The 20,732-nt window shown below is 44.4% G+C and overlaps 1 protein-coding gene across 1 annotated transcript in view; it reads right to left on the bottom strand.

Annotated features, from left to right (window-relative positions):
* LOC132824265 (homeobox protein aristaless-like 4) overlaps positions 1-20,434 on the bottom strand; it is a 49,559-nt gene extending 29,125 nt beyond the window's left edge. Inside the window, exons 1-2 of the mRNA XM_060838597.1 lie at positions 20,085-20,434; positions 15,868-15,884 (exon numbers count right to left, since the gene is read on the bottom strand). Of these exons, the coding sequence (XP_060694580.1) occupies positions 15,868-15,884; positions 20,085-20,434 (367 nt within the window). The remainder of the gene's footprint in view (positions 1-15,867; positions 15,885-20,084) is intronic.
* Positions 20,435-20,732: the final 298 nt, after the last annotated feature.

Raw genomic sequence — 20,732 nt, 5'->3', positions numbered from 1 at the left:
GAAAAAGGTCCCACAGAGAAAATATCTGACACGAAGCCTTGATTGATTTACAACGTCAATTCACTTTGTGTTTTGTTGTCGGGACGGCTCCCCCCCTCGGTCTAACTGTCTCTAAACACCGTGTTTCTGGATGTTCAGACAAACGGCGCCTGGTTCGGTGTCCCGTTGCCCGAGCCGTTCACCGACTGCCCTCAGCACCAACTCCCGCCCGAAGTGAACATTGACTGAAGTTGCCCCGACCCCCGCTTGTTCCACACGGAGCAGTGAACAAGGTTCAACTGTACAGCTGCCGTTTGCTGTTTTCGTTCCAGCTCATACAGACACCATCGAACATCTCGGTGCGTTGTACACACTTTATAATTGGAGTATACTTTTCAAATGATACTGACTGAATCCTGAGCAACATCTCCTGTTAGTTTTTGACCGTATTGAATTAACTCATCAGATTTCCAACTCTGGGATCACGCAGCACCGCTAATGGAGACATGGGGGCAGTTTTCAAACCGAGAGCACGGAGCGGTCGGCGGTGGAGGATCTCTTATTGTCATAAAGCCGCTTCTATTCAAAAAGGAACAAACCCAGAGCTCCTCTCTTGTACACTGTCGTTGGGTGTTAATTAAATCTTAAACCGCTCGGCCCGTGAAAATAAGCCTTCAGTGCAAACAAAAGAAAACAGGTTTGAGAACAAGACTGAGATGACCACCACCCTCAGTGTCTCTGTGCGGTGTGTCTTAGAGCCATTGTGAATCCGGTTTGTCCCTCCCCACTCCGTGTTGTACAAACTGGGATCAGGCACCGGCAGAACTGACCTGGATCTTTTCTGGTCCGAAATCGGGAAAGGGCGGCCCGGCTGATCTGCAAACCTGGTCCTTTTTAAAACCTGCTCACCACCATTCTGCGGACATAGCGCTCAGTCCCCCCCTACCACCCACCCCCAAGCCCTCTCAGCTCAGGCCCAGAACTCACCAAAACGAAAAAAGTAAAACTTCTCACTAACAGCCGCCGGCTGAAAGGGCGAGATATTTCCGACTCGGAATGATCGCTCCCGCGGACCCATTGAGATTTAAAACACAACAGCGGTCCGGACTAAAACCTTACTTCGGCTAAAACAATGATTGTGTGTGTGTGCTTTCAAATAAACCTGTTGGACCATAGCCTGGTGTTGTGTGATTTTTAACTTTGTCCCCCCCAGTCCAACACCGGCTCCTCCAAATCGTTTTTATCTGGGTTTGTATGTGCCTGTGGGGTGTATGTGTAGGGGGTGGGGGAATGGCTGTAAATACAATTGTCCTGGCAATGTCATCTAGCTCCTAATTAGTTGGACATTTTATGTTAAGTGGTTTAAATCTTCAAAGCGCTGCACCTTCCTGACCCTATAGTAATCTCGAAGTACTGTAATGTGTTTGCCTTTTTCAACTGCAGGTATGACAGTGGTTCACTGCCGCTTTTAGTCGAGAGAGGAACCGCTTTCTCTTGCGCTGGACATTGATTCCTGATCTGCAGCTGATCAGAGACACTCCAGGCTACAATCTGAAGGGTGCACATCTCTCTGTAAATCTCAGACTGTGCGCGTGTGTGTGTGATCTATAATTCCGAGTCTATTCCGTCCCGGTGTGCAGAGTAAATTGTTGATTAGATCCCATCCCTCTTGGTTGTGATTGAATTATTCCATGAATTAATGACAGTGTCTTTTTCATGGAATGCAAATTTCGACCGCTCGCTGTACTCACACCAGTCAAAAGATTCATTTATCACTATCTATTATCTCATCGGTTTTGGGATCCATCTGTATTCGGGAACTTTTGTTCTGTGTAACAAAAAAATTACAGCATGTTTTTTAACAACTCGAGAGGTGGTGGGAGAGCCCTAACCGTGGATGGCAAGAATTGTCTCGTTTTTGACCTTTCTTAAAAAAAATTTGGATAAATTTGTTATTTACCAAGAAACGTCATTTCCTGTTAAACCCAATATGCGTTTACATTGTCTACAACAGAGCGGGTTCCCAAACATGTGCAGTATAGAGGTGACAGAGCCATGCTTCCATAACCCTCCCTGTACTCGGACACACTCCCAGTAGCAGGTCGTCACTGTTAGAGAATCCCTTCCTCACTCACCAGAAGAAACTAATCTTTCTAAGAGTGTGTCATTTCGAGGTAAATGCCATCGACGTGTCTTCTCAATTTAGGAGCGCGCGTTATGTGTTTAATGAGTTATATTGAACATTATTTTAGAAGACAAAACCAATATTTACTAACAGAGCCAGGATTTGCAGTTAGCAATAACTGATACTGATTGTAATGTTGGAGCAACATGAGAATAGGCGAGTGAGGCAGCAGAACGTGCCCGTTTGCAGGGGATATTGTCCGCATCTTATATTCCACATTCCCGGGGAAAGAATTTGAATCTTTTTACAGGTACAGGTCACTGGCGATTCAAACAAAATGACCTGAGCATTTGAACATTTCCACCCCACCCTCCACTCCCCCTTCTGAGCTTTCAGTCATTGAACTATACACAATTTCCACATCTTCCTTTCCTGATATCCGCTCCATTACGTTCACTAGCAGACCCCAAAATCTTCATGACCCTTGTGACCTTGCATTGGTGGGGTGGGGGAAATAAAGGCAGAAAGCGACCCAGGACAGTGTCATCCAGTGGGACACAGAGTCCGTTGAAACGGCTCAGATTTGGACCAATTTTGTTTTAGTTTCCAGTCTGTCGCGCTGCAGTTTATATCCGTCTGGGTCTAAGGATAATCTCGCAGGACAAAACGGACTGAAGGACAGAGAGAGAGAGGGAGTAGGAAAACCACCGACACTTTTCTGCCGTGCACAACTTCATGTTGTGTGTACAGTGAGCCCTTACCTCGCAGTCCTGGTTTGCAATTCTCCCCCAGAGTCCAAGAGAAACCAGTCAAGATTCCCCCGCCGACCCGCTCGCCTGAGGCTTCCCCGCACGTTTTTAAAATTCCTCCTATGAGTGTTTTTTTTTGACTGAGCAGAGTGCTGGCTAAGCGATGGAGGAATCCCTGGGCGAAGCGAGCTGGAGTGAAATGAGTTTTATCAAGCGTTTTCCTTAAAGTGAAAGTGATGCTGGGAACTCTCTCCCCGCCTATGACTTAAGGAGCGGAAAATGCCAAAAGCAAATGCGTCATCCCCCTCCCCACCCCCACCCCTTCATCCCCAACCCCCGGTATCCTCCGTCTCCCTAAAATATCCCGCATAAGTGGGAAGGAGCCAGAGAGGGAGCCGTTTCAAGGTTTCCATTTCTCAAACTGGTACGCTCAGCATTGACAAATGGGGGAAAAATCGAACGGTTTTGTATATTTTTCTTAACGAAAGGCAGCCGGGTTCTAGCTAAGAGTTTGCAAACTATTTCAAGCAAACTCCCCCGATGTCCCACGGAATTTAGCCTCTACACACAAGCCCAAAACCGAGCTGTAATTTTCCGAAAAGGAAATTCCACCAACAATTCGCTACCTGGGATCAGATACAATGTGGGATTTAATGCGATCCCTTTGTACCGAGAGGTTGTGTTTGCCAGTCGGAGTGACTGAGATGTGCTCCTGCACCAGATTCTGTTTCAAGCCGGGCTGAGGTACTGTGGTCACCTCCTGTCAGAAGTGTACAGGAATCCACTACAGGAATCTTGTGGTTAATTTCAATAAAATAGTGGAAATTAATCCTTATTGAAGCCACACGGTCACAAGCGAAGACGATTACTCATTTTAATCCCTAAATGTGTTGTAATAGCTGATTCACGGCTCTGTGAGGGGGAGAGAATGGTGGGTGATATAAATATCTGTCGATCCGTGCAAACTCTCATCTTCCAGTATCCCTCAGCACAATGTAAAACGGGGATTCACAGCCAGGAACCCATTAACATTAAGCACATGTTGAGAACTCCAACTTTCTTTAACAAGTTTAGAGGAAGTTATTATTAGTGCGGGCTGTTTTGGTCTTTAAAATTCACCAGTGCTGTCTAATCTAACTGTAAACCTTTTACAGACGGTACCTTGTTACCTGTTGAACATTCTGCTGGTATAAGGCACATACCGGATTTACATCAGAGACACTAACTCATTTTATTTCCCGAAGCAAGAATGCTTTTGGTTTAAGGCCTTCTGTAGAGAGTGAACCTGGCGGATCCAGGTTATATTACCTGCCCGCAGGCCCTCCAGGTCAGTCTATTGACAGCCGAGGTAGAAGCGGGCAACTCCTCACATTGCAACGTGAGTTCATTGCAGATGCCCCACACTGTGTGTGTGTGAGAGTGAGAAATAACTGCCAGCAGCCTGGCGTTAGGATGTCCCAGCGCTGAGCGTCACTCCAACTTGGAGAGTCAACAGGGAGTGCGACTCAGTTGGCTTTCCAGCGCTTTGGGGACAGGATAGTGAGACCACCCCCAGCCCCTCCCCATGAACTCCTCACAGTATCTGGAACCATTTTGAGTTCCAGCCTCGGCACAATGTGGGCGCCTCGATTTTAGATTTCTTTTGCGACGAGAAATTAAGTTAACGATCCGCTCTCCAAATCCAAAATAAAATTAAGTTTTATGTTTCCCCCTAGAGGGCAGATTCTTCTAATCCACTTGTTCAGAGACGTTATTACACATCTCGGGAGCAGTCTTGAACCCGGGGCGTCCCTGTCTAGGAGTAAGGATGCTACCGCTGAGCCACATTTCGTTTTGTAGGTGTTTTCTAATCAACTTGTTCAGAGACGTTTTACACACTTCTGGAGCAGGTGGGACTGGACCTCCTGGTTCGAGGGTAGGGGGAATCACCACTGCTCTACAAGAATCCTCCATTTCGTTTTGCACACCATCGCAGCCAATGGGAAATCAAATAGCTAATGTCAACGCCAATGACGTTTCCAGTTTAGCATCAAACATATTGATGCTGCAAAGCTCAACAGTTATGCATAGGTTTCAGAGTCACTTAAATGTACACGACCACATTTGAGTGCAGGAGTAATTTATATTCCAGGAAAGTGGCTGGATAAATCCAGGAACATGGATTTGACTGTTGGGTACATGGTAATAGGGCAAGAAACAAAATTAGCATGAACCCAGACTCGAGTAATGTTTGGCTGATCAGATAAGGAACAGGACCTTAGTTGATCCAGGTACGTCCTCATATCAGATGCGCCCCAGCCCAACTGTGGTTTCTGACTAGTTTTTCTTCCTCTCTGAGTTTCTTTTTTTGGGAGTGGGGTGTGTTATGACATTTCTTAACTTCTTTTTGATTGTTACACTCCACCGTTAGTGAGGTATAGATTTTGCATTTTGTTTTTTAGATATTCATATTCTGTGTAATTGAAGCTTGTGTACATTTAGACAAGATTTCTAGAAATGCTAACAGCTAGCATTTCTTCTTTAATTTCACACCTTTTAAAATTTACCCCTATCACATCCCCACACTCACAGTAATCCATGCCCTGCTCTCCCTCAAGCAGGCAATGGCTTGATGTATAAGAATAAAATCACCATTGGGAAAGACAGCAATGCTACAGTTCAATGCATCCAAACACTTCCCAGAGGCAATAACATAGTAACAGTATACAGTATTCCTGCTTAATTTGCTCTAGCTTCCCAACCCTTACACCTAAGCCCTGTACAAACTGCACAACATAACCAATGCATCCATTGCAAGACCGATTTAGAATACATTTGTTTCTCTCTCCACAGATACTGTCAGACTTTCTGATATTCTCCAACAATTTCTTAATTTTTGGTTGTTCCAGACCTCCAGCATCTACAATTCCTTGTTTTATTTTGTTGGGATAATGATTCATTCATCCATTTGATGAGAAGGACAACCCTAGCATTTTCCCATTTTATTACCTAGTGTATTAGTATGTGTGCATCATGTATATGCAGAAACATGTGTGTACCTATGTCTGGGTATATGACCACACATGTGTGATTATTTATATCTTCAATGTCCTGGGCTCAATCTGCTTCCTGCCAACCTCGTTCAGCTGTTCAGCACCATCCGTGTAAAAAGATATTTTCTCCCCTAACATGTCCTTCATGACCTTGAACCTTCTGCCCAACATATCTGAAAATGTTGAGTGAGATTTACCTTCCTCCCCAATTATTTGCCTCTATGTGAACCTTTCCAGATGCCTTAGGAAGGTAAAAGTGAGGACTGCAGATGCTGGAGATTAGTGTCAAAATTAGAATGGTGCTGGAAAAGCACAGCAGGTCAGCTAGCATCCAAGGAGCAGGAAAATTTATGTTTTGGGAGGCATTTTTGAATAAGGGCTCCCGCCCGAAACGTCGATTTTCCTTCTCCTCAGAGGCTGCCTGACCTGCTGTGCTTTTCCAGCACCACGCAATGCCTTAGGAGTCCAAGCCTGTCCATTTCACCATATTATCCAACTGCACATTAGTCTGTACATCCAAAAGTCCAATGGGAGTTTTATGGGGATTATTGTCTTTTGAGGACCTGTCTTTTAAATCATTCCCTGATTTCAAAAAGCTCAGACCACAGGGCTTCAACAATGTCCCTTGCATTAGTATCCACTTAGATGATTAGCATGAATTACCAAGGCTGAAGAACCTCCTGTGCTAGAATGTCTTCTGGCTGCTCACATAAAATGTTACACACAATGTGAAAGATATCCTCTTTCCTCCACCCCCACACCCGCCACCCCACCCCAAGGTATGTATAAATCATGCACATGGACAGTTTGCAAACGCAACTGTTTGCCAAAAGGTTATTGAAGTCCACATGACCCACTGCATTTGTACATTTCCATAAGACTTCCCCAACCAACACCACCTCCCCCACCTCTGTCTACCCCTAATTGTCCCTGCAGTCCTTTGCCCACAATGTCCTGGAAATGCTTTGACTGAACTTTCCTATAGTGTCACCACTCTCAATGTTCAGATCACTTATATAAATATAGCTGGGTTGACTTTGCTAAGTATCTAAGGTAGTCTTGACATTTGCTTCTATAAAACTGTTCAGCAGGACCCAAGGAGTCTAAATGATGGGAACAATTGGACAGTTTTGAATAAGTACCTCATAAACCCTTGTTAGATTTTCAAGTCAGAAATTGATCAAATGCTTCACTGATTTTAAAATATATTTTTTAAAACAACAATTTTAGATCATGTAAATACTTTTTAACTCTGCAATTATGGATTCATAGAGTCATACGGTGCAGAAAAGGCCCATTGAGTCTTCACCGATAATAGCTACCACAAAAACTGTGCTAATCCCAATTTCCTGCACTTGTCCCATATCCTTGAATGTTATGAGATTTCAAGTGCTCATCCAAATACTTTTTAAAGGTTGTAAGGTTTCTGACCTCTATTACGTTCCCAAAGGTTTACCAACACCCTCTGAGTGAAAACCCTTCCCTCAAATCCCTCTGAATCTCCTGCCCCTTACCCTAAAACTATGCCCCCTTGTGATTGACCCCTCAACTGCTGCTCCTCACTCACCCGTCAATATCTGTCATAATCTTATACACTTCCATCATGTCTCCCTTCAGTCTTCCCTGCTCTAAAGAAAACAATCCAAGCCTGTCTGGTCTCTCCTTATAGCTCAATCGCTTCATCCCAAGCAATTTCCTGGTGAACCTCCTCTATATCCCCTCTAGAGTTATCACATCCTGCCTATAGTGAGGTGACCAGAACTGCATAAAGTACTCCAGCTGTGGCCTGACCAACCCTCTGTAGAACTCTAAAATTACCTCCTTGCTCTTATACTCTATGCCATGGCTCATGAAAGCAACTGCCTTCCTCACTATCCTATTCACATGCTCTAAAATGTGTTGCTGGAAAAGTGCAGCAGGTCAGGCAACCTTAAAGGAGCAGGAGAATCGACGTTTTGGGTGGAGTGGGAGGGGGAGTTAAAGTGTTCAACCACAGGGCAGTGGGGTTTCTTAGTGTGGCTGTCCTAGAGATATTCTCTGAAACAACCAGCATGTTGGTATTCTGTCTACCCAATCTAGAGGAGACCACATCTGGTGCAACAGATACAGTAGATGATGTGTGTGGAAGTACAGGTAAATTTCTGTTGGACATGGAAGGATCCTTTGGATAAAGGCAAGGGGGCAGGTGTGGGCAGTTTTTGTGGTGGCAGGGGAAGGTGTGAGGAGGGGAGGGTGGGTTGCTGGGGGGATGTGGACCTGACACAGGAGTTGCGGAAGGAATGGTCTTTCTGAAATGCAGAATTGAAAAGTTTAACTTTATAAACACCTTCCACCCTGACCTCAAGTTTACCTGGACCATCTCAGACAACTCCGCACCCCCCTCCCCACCCCGACCTCTCCACCTCCATTTCTGATGATCGACTCAACATGAATATCCATTACAAACCCACCAACTCCCACAACTACCTGGACTATACCATACCTTATTCCCAATTCCTCTGCCTCCACCACATCTGCTCCCAGGAAGACCATTTCCACCAAAGAACATCCCAGGTGGCTTCCTTCTTCAAAGACTGCAATTTTCCCTCTCGCGTGTCAACAAAGCCCTCCAGCACATTTCCTCCACTTCCCGCACCTCTGTCCATGAACCACCTTGGTCCTCACCTTCCACCCCACCAACCTCTGGATACATTGCATTATTCTCGACTGTTTCTGCCACATGCAAGTAGACACCACTGCCATAGATATATTTCCCTCTCTATTTTATTATCTAGTGTATTAATATGTATAAACATGTGTGTACCTATGTCTGGGTATATGACCACGCATGTGTGATTATTTATATCTTCATTGTCCTGGGCTCAATCTGCTTCCTGCCAACCTCGTTCAGCTGTTCAGCACCATCCGTGTAAAAAGATATTTTCTCCCCTAACTTCCTCATGGGAGTGCAAGATGGCACCAATGCAGCCATCCATGTAATGGAAGAAAAGGTGGGGAATGGTGCTGTTGTAGCTGTGCAAGGTGGACTGTTCCACATACCGACACTGAGGCAGGCATAGCTGGGGCCCATGCAGGTGCCCATGGCTACCCCTTTGGTCAAGAGGAAATGAGAGGATTGGAAGGAGAAATTGTTCAGGGTGAGGACCAGTTTAGCCAGGCTGATGAGAGTGTCAGAGGAAGGGTATTGGTTGGAATGGTATGAGAGGAAGAAACAGAGGGCTTGGAGGCCTTCATCATGGCGGATGGATGTGTACAGTGAGTGGATGTCCATGGTGACAGAATGCACTTCTGTCCTTGCACTTATACCAGTGGCATTGAAGATGGTGATGAGGAGCAGTAATTCTGACCAATCTTCGTTATGTTTGGCTGCCAGTTTAGCACACTGGCTGCTACCTGTCTTAACTGAACCAAGTCAAAACAGACTGCAGACCGACCTTTAGACATTCATGTTCTACATTGTTGAGATTTCGCTGGAAAAGCTTGCTAAATCATTGTCAAAGTCTTTCATTACATACTTAGCTTATGAATCAATTAAATAATATAAAAATCTATGGTACCATTAGAAGTTAAAAAGTCTCTAGTGGACTAGAGGGCTGCTCTCTTGGTAGAGGGAGACAGGCAGGAGGCTGGAAGAACACAGCAAGCCAGGCAGCATCAGGTGGTGGAGAAGTCAACGTTTCAGGTGTAACCCTTCTTCACGAGACAGAACTGGTGGTGCTTTTAATCTGAGGGTCACCATGCCTGAGGTGACGGAAGAGGTTGCGAAAGAATCCTTCACTGAAACCTCAATGAACCCCCACACTTGCTGGCATCACTTTGCATTATAAACCAGCTGTCCAGCCAACTCTGCTGATTGATTTCTCACCTCCCTCCCCTATAAAATTGTTAGCGGTGACATTTTGATTCTTTTGTTAAGGTTTTCACCAGGTTCTGTCTAAACTATTATTATTGTTTTTTATTTGTTTAAAAGAGCACAGTGGTTGTAGACTAGAAGGAGACACTTTGGCCCATTGTATTTTAGTTGGGCCTCAGAAACAATCCACATGCTATTCCCCAGCTTTCTTCCTGTGTCTATGCAACTGTTTCCTTTTCTGATAAATATCCAATTCCTTTTTGAAAGCCTTAATTGATCCAGTGTCCACCATAGTCTCAGCCGTGCATTCCACATCTCAACCACACATACATGCAAAATGTTTGCCCTCATTGATATTGCTCATTTGTCAATTACCTATAAAACTGTGCTTTCTGGTTTTTTGGTTTGTCATTAATGGGAACAGTTTCTCCTTATGTCCTCTGTTCAGACCCCTCATGATTATGAACATATCTTTCAAATTTCTTCTCAGTTTTCTCTTCAAGGAGATCTACCCCAATTTCTCATTTTTCGTCCTGGAACCATTTTCGTGAATCGTTCCTGCAATCTCTCAAATGCCTTGTCATATTGGATTAGAAACATTAACCCTGTTTCTCTCTCCACAGATGCTGACAGCCTTGCTGTGTTTCTCCAGTGTTTTCTTTTTATGTCAGAGGAATAAGCTGCGAGAGGAAGGTGGTAGAGGTGAGTACAACCATAACATTTAAAAAGCGTTTTGACAGATACATGGATAGGAAAAGTTTAGTGGGGAACAGGCCAAATCTAGACAAATGGGGCAGGATCAGTTTAGGAAACCTGGTCGGCATGGGCCAGAAGGCCTGTTTCGTTTATTAACCGGGTGGCACGGTGGCACAGTGGTTAGCACTGCTGCCTCACAGCACCTGAGACCCGGGTTCAATTCCCGACTCAGGTGACTGACTGTGTGGAGTTTGCACATTCTCCCCGTGTCTGCGTGGGTTTCCTCCGGGTGCTCCGGTTTCCTCCCACAGTCCAAAGATGTGCGGGTCAGGTGAATTGGCCAAGCTAAATTGCCCGTAGTGTTAGGTAAGGGGTAAATGTAGGGGTATGGGTGGGTTGTGCTTCGGCGGGTCAGTGTGGACTTGTTGGGCCGAAGGGCCTGTTTCCACACTGTAAGTAATCTAATCTAATCTAAACCTAACTCACTTGTTTTCATATACTGTGAACATTTTAATAAAGTTCAGGAAGCTAATTGGTTTACTGACTGCTTTCTCAAATGGTCCTAAAGGCTTCAATGATATAATTTCATGCATACCTAGGTCCCTCTGATCCTGCACCTCCTTTTGAATTGTTTCCTTCATTGTGTATTTGTCTCTCTGTATTCTTCCTCCCAAAATAAATCACCTCACACTTTCCCACATTAAATTTTATCTTTCCTGCCCATTCCATTTATGTTCTTTTGATGATCCATGCTATCCTATTCATTGTTCACAATACTTTTAAGTTTTGGATCATGAAAAAAATTGAAATTGTAGCCTATCCATCAAGGTCTAAATTATTAATGCATATCAGGAAGAATGGGGATCCTAACATGGGTGGCTCTGTTACCCCCCTCATTTTCTTCATTTCCAACTACCGCTGTGACATTGCCCACCTCAACCAATCCATTCCCCTCACCCACTCCAACCTCTCCACTCCCTCCATTCTAACCCAAACTCACCATCAAACCCGCAGACAAGGGAGGGTGCAGTTGTAGTTTGATATACTGACCTCTACACTGCTGAAGCCAGGTGCCAACTCGCAGACACCAGGTCTACTGCCCCCTTGACCACAACCTCACTTCCTATTACCAAACCCTATCATCTCTCAGGCCATCCACAACCTCATCACCCACCAACACGGGATCTCCCACCAACAGCTTCTAACCTCATAGTCCGGGAATCCCGCACCATCCGGTTCTAATCCTTCCAAATCTGACAGAGATTTACCTATACTTCCACACACATCATCTACTCTGTCCATTGCTCTTGATGTGGTCTCCTCTACAATGGCGGGACAGGACACCAATTTGTGGAATGTTTCAGAGAATATCTCTGGGACACACGCACTAAACAATTCAACTGCCCCATGACCGAACAATTTAACTCCCCCTCCCACCTCCACCAAGGTAATGCAAGTCCAGGGCCACCTCCACTGCCAAATTCTAGCCACATGATGCCTGAGGAAGTATGTCTCATCTCCCACCTTGGGACCCTCGAACCACACGAGATCAATGTCGATTTCACCAGTTTTGTCATTACCCCTCCCCCCATCTTATCCCAGATCCAATCTTCCAACTCGGCACCCACCTCTTAAACTGTCCTATCTGTCCATCTTCCTTCCCACCCAACCACTCCCCTCTCCTCTCCAACCTATCACTTTCACCCCCACCTTCATCTACATATCACATTCCCAGCTAACTTTCCCCCCAGTTCCACCCAGCCTTCCCATTTATCTCTCAGCCCCCTTGGGCCAACCCCTCATTCCTGATGAAGAGCTTATGTTTGAAACATCGACTCTCCTGCTCCTTGGATGCTGCCTGATCAGCTGTGCTTTTCCAGCGCCACACTCTATAACTCTGATCTCCAGCATCTGCAGTCCTTACTTCCTCCTAGTTGATCCCAATACTGAACATCTCTCCCACACCCCCACCATCACCCTCCCTATAAATGCCATTATAAACCTTCTGCCAGTCTGAAAAACGACCGTACACCACTATTCTCTGTTTGTTGTCACTCAGCTAATCTATTATCCATGTTGCCACTGTCCCTTTATTTCATGAGTTCTAACTTTGCTCACAAGTCTGCTGTGTGTCACTTTATCAGATACTTTTTGGGAAGTCCATGTACACTACATCTACAGCAAAAACCTTCAGCAGTTCTCACTGTTACCTCATTAAAGAACTGAAGCAAGTTAAGTCAACACAATTTTCCTTCAACAAAGGCGCCCTGGATTTTCTTAATTAACCCATATTTATCAAAGTGATTATTAATTTTGTCTCTAATTATCATTTCTAAAAGCTTGTCCACCACTGATATCAAATCAATTGGCCTGTAGTTACTAGATTCCTTCTTACACACTTTCTTGAACAAGGAAGTGATATTTGCAATTCTCCAGTTCTCTAAGACTATCTTCGAGCCTAAGGAAAACTTTTTAAAACATTGAAGAATTGCAATACATAGTAAATGTCACAAATAAGGGAGTAGAACTGAGTCAACAGGCAGATTTAGAAATTTATTGACACATGCTTCCATCTATTGCCTACTTGCTCTCCATATGATTTTCCCCAAGGTATGTTCATTTTACATGGAGCACTGAAATATCAACATGAAATGAAAAGTACCATTCCCAACTGTGATATCATCTTATATCATCTATTCACTAGCAAGTTTACGACTATGCTCATTATCCATGTACCCACATGTCCATGTTGTGGTTATACGTTAATGTGTAACTTGTGAAAGATTTCAGTACATTTTTCTAGTAACACCTAACTGTTGAATCAAACGCATACATGAATGGCAAGTAATTTGTGACAGAAATGCATCCTAATGCAGTTTAAGAAGGAATGCACTCAGATCCTTAAAAGCTAGGTGGCAAATGTGGTTTAATAAAGCACCCAAGTTGAAAGCCGACTTGTGCTGAAGGGATACAAGCTGTAAATATTTTCTGAGCATTACAGTTAGGAAATGCCAAATATATTCCTAATGGACATGTGCTTACAGCACAAAAGTACTCCACACTTCATGAAATTGTTACTCGATGGGTTTATAAAATATGGCAGTGTTGTTAATAGATAAAAATGTCACACTGTTTGCACCAATGCTAAAACTTTCAGAAGGCTGAACAGAGAGCTATTGTGAAGACAGAGTGGAGGGAATTTGCTTTGTGTCCAAGTTTTTGAACTGGTCTCAGGGTTTTTGACACAACCACTGACACAGATGTTTGAATTCCATTCCCCATCTTCTAAAAATTTCAAAGTAAAGATCAGAATTGAGATACTTGTCTCGCCTCACATTATGTTTAGTTGACTCTTCTTCAAGGGCAGAGATTATGAAGAGATGATTGCCACCATTCAACTCTTAAACTGATTAATATTTAGAAAATGTCGGTTGATTTCTTGTAAACTGAAAGATAAAATCTATAGTAAGGATCTTGTAAGCAAAGTTACTTCAAAATGCCAATTTGTTTTTACTTGTGAGGTCTGTCAATTGGATTTCTTTGTTACACATACATTTGCTCCTTCCCATGTGATTTAGAATTCTAAATGTTAGGCAAAACATACAGTCATACTGATGCATTTGAATGTGAAAATTGCACTCATAGAATGTGACGGAGGATAAAGATTTTAATTTAACTTGTCAATGAGTCATTATAAACTAAACTGTGTTTGTAGGAGCTTTAATATCATACATTTTGTTCTGCAAATTTCATGAACTGACTGATATAATAGATAGATAGTGGGATTAATCGAGGCCAAATATTTCCATGGCCAGTTATAGTGCTGCTTCTGTGTCCTTGTAAAATAGCTTTGTCTGCACACTAACTCAAATCTGAGAGTATAAATTGGAATCAATTGAGGATTTCACTAAAGACCAGCCTTAAGGCAGCAGCTGTCAGTCACTGCTGTGGGATGGCTTCCCATTTTTAGAATTACATCTCAAAGGCCATAGTCAGTTCCCTTATCTGTGGGCATATAGACCAGTAGAATAATTGGTCTCAGATTAGAGTAGTGCTGGAAAAACACAACAGGTCAGGGAGCATTGGAGAAGCAGGAAAATCGACGTTTCGGTGAAAAGCCCTTCATCAGGAAACCCATTTGCCTGAGATGACGATTTTCCTGCTCCTCGGATGCTGCCTGACCTGCTGTGCTTTTCCAGCACCACTCTAATCTTGACTCTAATCTGCAGTACTAACTTTCGCCCAGAATAACTGGCCTGTCAGGCTCACTCCCTAGTTACAGGTCTGGGATTTGTTATTTTGAATTAAGTTACACCCTGGTCACACATCCATTTTATTCGTCATGCAAACATACAGGCACATGAATTAGGAGCAGGAAATGGCCACTCAGTTATTGCATGTATTCCATCATTCACTAAGTACCCAAGTGGGTTACGGGACCACCTAGGAAATATGGGGTAGCAGATGCTGTTTTATAAAAAAGTAATTTACGGAGGACAATGCACAAATATTAAAGCAGATCTCCTTTGGCACTGACCTCAGTTAGAAGCGCTGTTGCTGTGACATTGCAGTTCACAATTACCTGCTTTCTACATTATAATCCCCAGCAGTTCCTGCGGTTTGTATCATGTTATTGAAAATTCAGTAGCCTACTTGTGGAATGCATTTTCAGCAAACTTGATTACATGTAGCCAGACCCAAGTAAATAAATGTACTTCTGTTTACATGAATCAAGAAAGTTCGACTGTGTTCCCTGGGAGTGGCACTGGGAAAGGGATAACAACATTTCTGTCACCCACCGCTGCTTAAGGTGAGACGTGTCGAGTTACTTCGATTGAAAATGGAGAAATGAAATCCAAATTTACCGCAGGACAATAATTTTGTTAAATAAAAATCTTACAGCTAGGCGAATTTCGAACACATGCTCATTATGACAGGGACTGATCAAAGATGTGGTTACTAACGGATCACAAAACACATGAGGATGATTTCCATCATTTTCTTGTTAAGCTTCCGAATATTTTTCCATCAGAAGGTGGTGATTTTTCGGAAGTGCTTGTCCTCCATGGAGCTGACCCCACAAGCAGTACATTATTTTCCCTGCAGTCGGTTGGTGCAATGAGTGACCATGACGGGGGGCTCAGTTAGGAACAAATACATTACGGCGCACTTATGTAGTGGAGACTGGGTCAAGGCAGCAGCTTCCAATCCCCGACTCCCTTATCGATTCAAATGTTTTTTTAAAAGTGAACATTTTATTCCCCCCTAATTAATGGAATTTGAATGGTCACTCATTGCACCAACCGACTGCAGGGAAATAATGGCGGCATCTGGATTTGTATTTCTGAATCATTTACTTTACTTTAATTAATCTGTTCAGGGAATGTTATAACATACGTCCGAAGTAGTGGGACTTGAACCAGGTCTATCGACTCGGAGATTGGAACAGGCTTTTTTTATTTTAATTTAAAAAAGAAGGCCCCTCTATAAGAGTGTTTGAAGATCGATATTTTCTAAATAACCTGTTGAGAGCTGTGCCTCTGGACTTGAACCTAGGCTTCCTGGCAGGGACACTACCACTGTCTCACAACAGCACTCGGGTGTCCTGATAATTAGTGTTGCAAATTTGCAATCATATTATCGTTGCTTAAATGGTTTCTTGCTGTTGCTGACACTGACAGACAGTCATTGGTCATGGATAATGAAACTGCATTGAGCTTCTGCATTTTTTCAACTGACATTTATTTGGTTCAATTACTTGGAGCCGGTCACCTTGGGCTTTAAACACCACTTTGTCCCAAATCAATAAGAAAGACTCACTAATGCACTAGCGAGGTCTCCAACCGCAGAGGAGCAGTGGGGCCAGTGCATTAGACCCCACTATGCACTATGATCCCTCCTGCACAATTGGCCGCATCCAAACGTGCTAGAGCAGTTGGATCAGTGACTCTGATATTGTTTTAAATTCTTGACACATCACCCCAGGTATGAAAACGCCCTTGCTCTTTTACCAAACGTAATGGTGCATGAATTGAGAACTATGTTGCCTCCCTTCAATGTTGAGCAGATAATTTGGCTTGTGTGTATGGTATTCATCCAACGGGGCAATTTTCATCTATGAATCATTGCGCCATCATGAATGTATTAAACCGTCTTGTAATGTGTCAGTCCTGTAATAAGATTTAATAGGGACAATGACCACAATTTTAACAATGTTGTGTCAAGTTTCTTTTTCAATAAAACAATCCTCGGCGCGTTATAACCCGAGGAGGCAGGTTTAGTTGATCAGCGCAGTCGGGGAAACAATAATAAAAGCCCACATCTTGAACTGTGGAAATACTGTTGTCTAAGCCAAGCAATCATGGGTTTCCAGAAGGGACAAGCTGTCGGGGTGATGGGACCTTGAAATTTCTACAGAAACGTGATTGTGGGCCCTGTTACCTGGAGATTTCAGGGATTGTTAATGGTGATGCAGTTTCACCAAATTGCCAGGAGCAGCTAACCGCGTGTTTCCGAGAATTCAGTTCTCCTTTGAATCTCCCAAGGAACCTGAATATTTATCACTGTTTCGATGCATCACCAATATGAGCATTCATTCCAGTTACCAGCAAAGAAAAACTCAGATCTTGTTGCAATAGACTGTTGGACAAATCAAGTTTGCTACAATTCTATTGTGGGTGAAGCTAGTTATAGGTAGTTAACGGTAAACGGTTAAAGATTGCAATGGGATTCTAAGAAGGTACTAAATTGCAAACAATTCAGACTGCTGTCGGCAATTAACACTGAATAGTTTATGTAAACCAGTATAAGTTAAACATAGTTAAAGTGACTGTCCACATTAGCATTTACTTCAATGCATGCACTCCTAAATTATTCCCGACTAAAGTCATTGGATTGTGGAAGTATTGATGTTTTGGTGTGGGAATTGGATTGGATCGGATCGGTTGTTTTTATTCCCCGATGGTAGCTCCATTAGAGATTGGAACGATAAAAAAAGTCATTGCCACAAACGAGTTTCCAAGTAGTCCAGTCTTGTTTGTCCGTGACCTCACAATTGTTTAGTGTTGTATCTCAACACGAATGGGTTTAATTTGAAATTAAGAGCTGGGATCTTGTGTTTGATCCAATGTGATTCAACAGTGGTTTGTTGAGAATATTTCTAGAACGACTGGCGGATCCCAAAATGCCACATTGACTCTGCCCTTGGTTTTAACAAAGGAAGACAATTTCCTACCCGCGCAATGTGTAAGGAAGTGGTTCCGCTGTGACCGAGAAATGGAGGTTCTCGTTTGCTGTTTCATAGAATAGGAAAGAAACCTTTGATTCTTGTAAATTATGTGCGAAATGACATGGTGACAATATTCGGAACATAATTTCGCTGAATTCAGGGATTTGTATGTATCATAACTCACTGTTGTTCCCTCCAGCACTAAATTGTAACATTGACTCATTTTACAATCTGTATCTTTATCTGAAACAACCTCCCATCTCCCACCCTCCACAAAGAGGACTTCATCCAGAATTCTCCTCCACGCACCCACACTCCCAGACCCTGCACTCGCTGGGACTTACTCGACCCTCCATCCCACTCCCTGAGCAGCAGCTCCATCTCAGTACCTCAGCTAGTTCCAACGGACTTGCGCTCTCCTATGTCTGCAATCTCCCATCCTCCCCCCTAACTCTCCAGGGAATCTCTACTCCTCCAGTTTGGAATTCATCTCCACTCCCCGTCACCCCTCGATTGCAAGGATGGGGGTGATGGGGGGTGTGGGGGGGGGGGGGGAAGGGGGGATGAGAAATGCTTCGAGAACCTTATCTGTCAAACTTCACCCCCCCCAGTCACCCCCGCCCCCACCCCCACCCCCACCCCCACACACACACAGCCAAACGCCTCCGTCTTCATCTCCTTGAAGACCCTCCTGAAAAACGTGCTCTTTAGTTTTTCAGTCACCTGCCCGCCTGGGTGGGAAGTTTCGACTTAGTCCGTTCACAGCAAACCCGTTTCCCTATCTTTTACTTCCACCAAGAAAACGCAATGCAAATACATTTTTGTTGGTGCAAAGCAGAGGCGGGAAAAGTGCAAAATAATTTTCCGCAGGAAATGGACAGAGTTTTCTGTATTGAACAAAACCCGCGTCCCTCTCATGTGAGACTAGGAGAGTTTGACTGAAGTCTCTGTTTCCATGTTGGATAACCCTATTACTGAATTATAACTGCATTAAAACAGAAATTAGGCTGCGGGGTGTCCTTTATTTCAAATTACAACATTCAGGAGAATTGGCACATGAGAGAATCGAATATCAAAATCAGAGCGGCGTTACTCGTTTCCAACCAGCTCAGAACGCAGTGCTAGTCACTTGTGAATTATTGATATTTCTGTGAATGAGCGATCCATATAAATATTCTAACAGTGACTAAACAGCGGCTCTGGCCATGGAAACTCAGAAACCCACAGGGTCTAGGAAGAATACTGCTCTCCAACATTCCCAGTGAACCCTCACGAATGCCTCTCTATCTCTGAATGAATAAGTTCCCTGCCGAATAATGAAAGTGTAAAGTCCTAATGAAAAACACAACAGCCTGGGCTCTCAATCAATAGAAAGTGACATCGAGTCTGTTGGGAGATTGATCTGCACTCTTCAATACATCATCAAGTTGCTCCAAAAACAAAGTTAATCTTTTTGGTATCAATCAGTCAAAAGTACTCCGTTTTTCACTTCTCACTTGTGTTCGGTTTGAAGTCTGAGGGTGTGGTGGATCAGCGCAGGCTGTGGGGGCGGTTTGGGGAGAAGGGTGGTTGGCATTAAATGTGGGGTTTCGCGGGAGAAGCGGAATCTCTGCTGCAGTTACCAGGGCAGTGGAAGGTAAGGAGCCTGTTCGCGGCTGTTCCAGCCCCCAGTCTCGGGCCCAGCCGAGTGATGAATGGTTTGTTAATGTAACCTGGCACCTCTCGACTCCGGGGCGCCGCTTCTTCATCAGCTCGGCCTCTCTGAATTATTGCCCGCAATGGGAAATCGCACGGCCAGATAGCGCCAAGTGGGAGACAGCACAGGTGCAGCCTGAGACGGAGCGCCCGAAGGATAGCATTTGGGTTGCATTCTGAATGGTCTTTCAGTTCAACCTACACTAACAGCAGTTCGTCCTTTCGGACAGTCCGGGCCGTTCCCGATACTAAACCCCACCAACCTCCCCTCCCCTCCTCTCTCCCTCTCTCATAAACACACACACACACCCCTTTATTGGACCTATTAATACTGCTATTGAAGAGACTGCGTGTCAATACAGATTGTATCGGGACTAGCAGTCACAAGTGCCGGCCGGGCGCAGTGTACTTAACACCAGAGAAAGAAACAAAACTAAGGGTTAAATGCATTCGATGGTCTGTACCGTTAGATGACACAAAGTCAGTACATTCCTCGCTACGATAAATAACGAACATGATTAAAATTCACGAGCTGGACAGGGCAGCGGAGTTGACTGCCCAGAAGTAATGCTTTCCAGGCAGCACGGTCAGAGTCATAACTTTTTTAGTTCCACTCAATCGAATTTGATCCCTTCCCCCTCCCTCGCCACCGACACGCCAGCTCCCAGGAAAGTTTTCCCGAACCGCGGGACCGGTTCTCCCGGGCCGCCCCTTCCCCGAGGGTGACTCACCGTAACAGGGAATCAAGGCGCCGTTGTGGCTGCTTTCTTGAAGCTTGGTGTGGGCCGGAGATTTGGCAGCTCTGCCCGCTCCCTGCATGTACAGATATTTGTTAAAGACTGCGTTATCGCCGGCGCTGGGGTTTTGAATAGTGCTGTCCAATGGCTCGCATTCCTGCTGGAAGGGGGTCCTCGGCTTCTCCCCATAATTCTGGCCTTTGTTGTTCAGGAAGGTGGGACCAAACTTGTCACTCGGCTGAAATGTTCGGAAGGGAGACTGCTGCTCCTGGGGAGCTGAGTTATAAAATGAATCCATACTCGCCATATCGCAATAGGACACGCAAGTCTCCCCGTTCATCCCCTCAAAAGAATGTTTCGAGTGATATGTATAAATATAAATGAAGATAGAGCCGTCGTGAAAGGCGGGCGGGCGGGAAGTTCGCTGGCGCTCAATGCAGAGTCGTACAGCAACAGAAAGGGAGCTGGCTTCAACACGAATCGGTTTGTGGGTTATTTCGTGAGAGGCAGGGGCTTGTAGATGTAACAACTCGCTATATCCCAGACCCTCCGCGTCTCCCACCTCTTCCCCCCCAATTAATATGTAGATCAGATAAACAGGGAGGTCAGATCTCCTCGCAAAATACTTCAAAAGGGAG

The sequence above is a fragment of the Hemiscyllium ocellatum genome, chromosome 18 (genome assembly GCF_020745735.1).
Source record: "Hemiscyllium ocellatum isolate sHemOce1 chromosome 18, sHemOce1.pat.X.cur, whole genome shotgun sequence".
In the NCBI taxonomy this organism is placed as follows: Eukaryota; Metazoa; Chordata; class Chondrichthyes; order Orectolobiformes; family Hemiscylliidae; genus Hemiscyllium; species Hemiscyllium ocellatum.
This window is presented reverse-complemented; position numbering and strand designations above follow the sequence as displayed.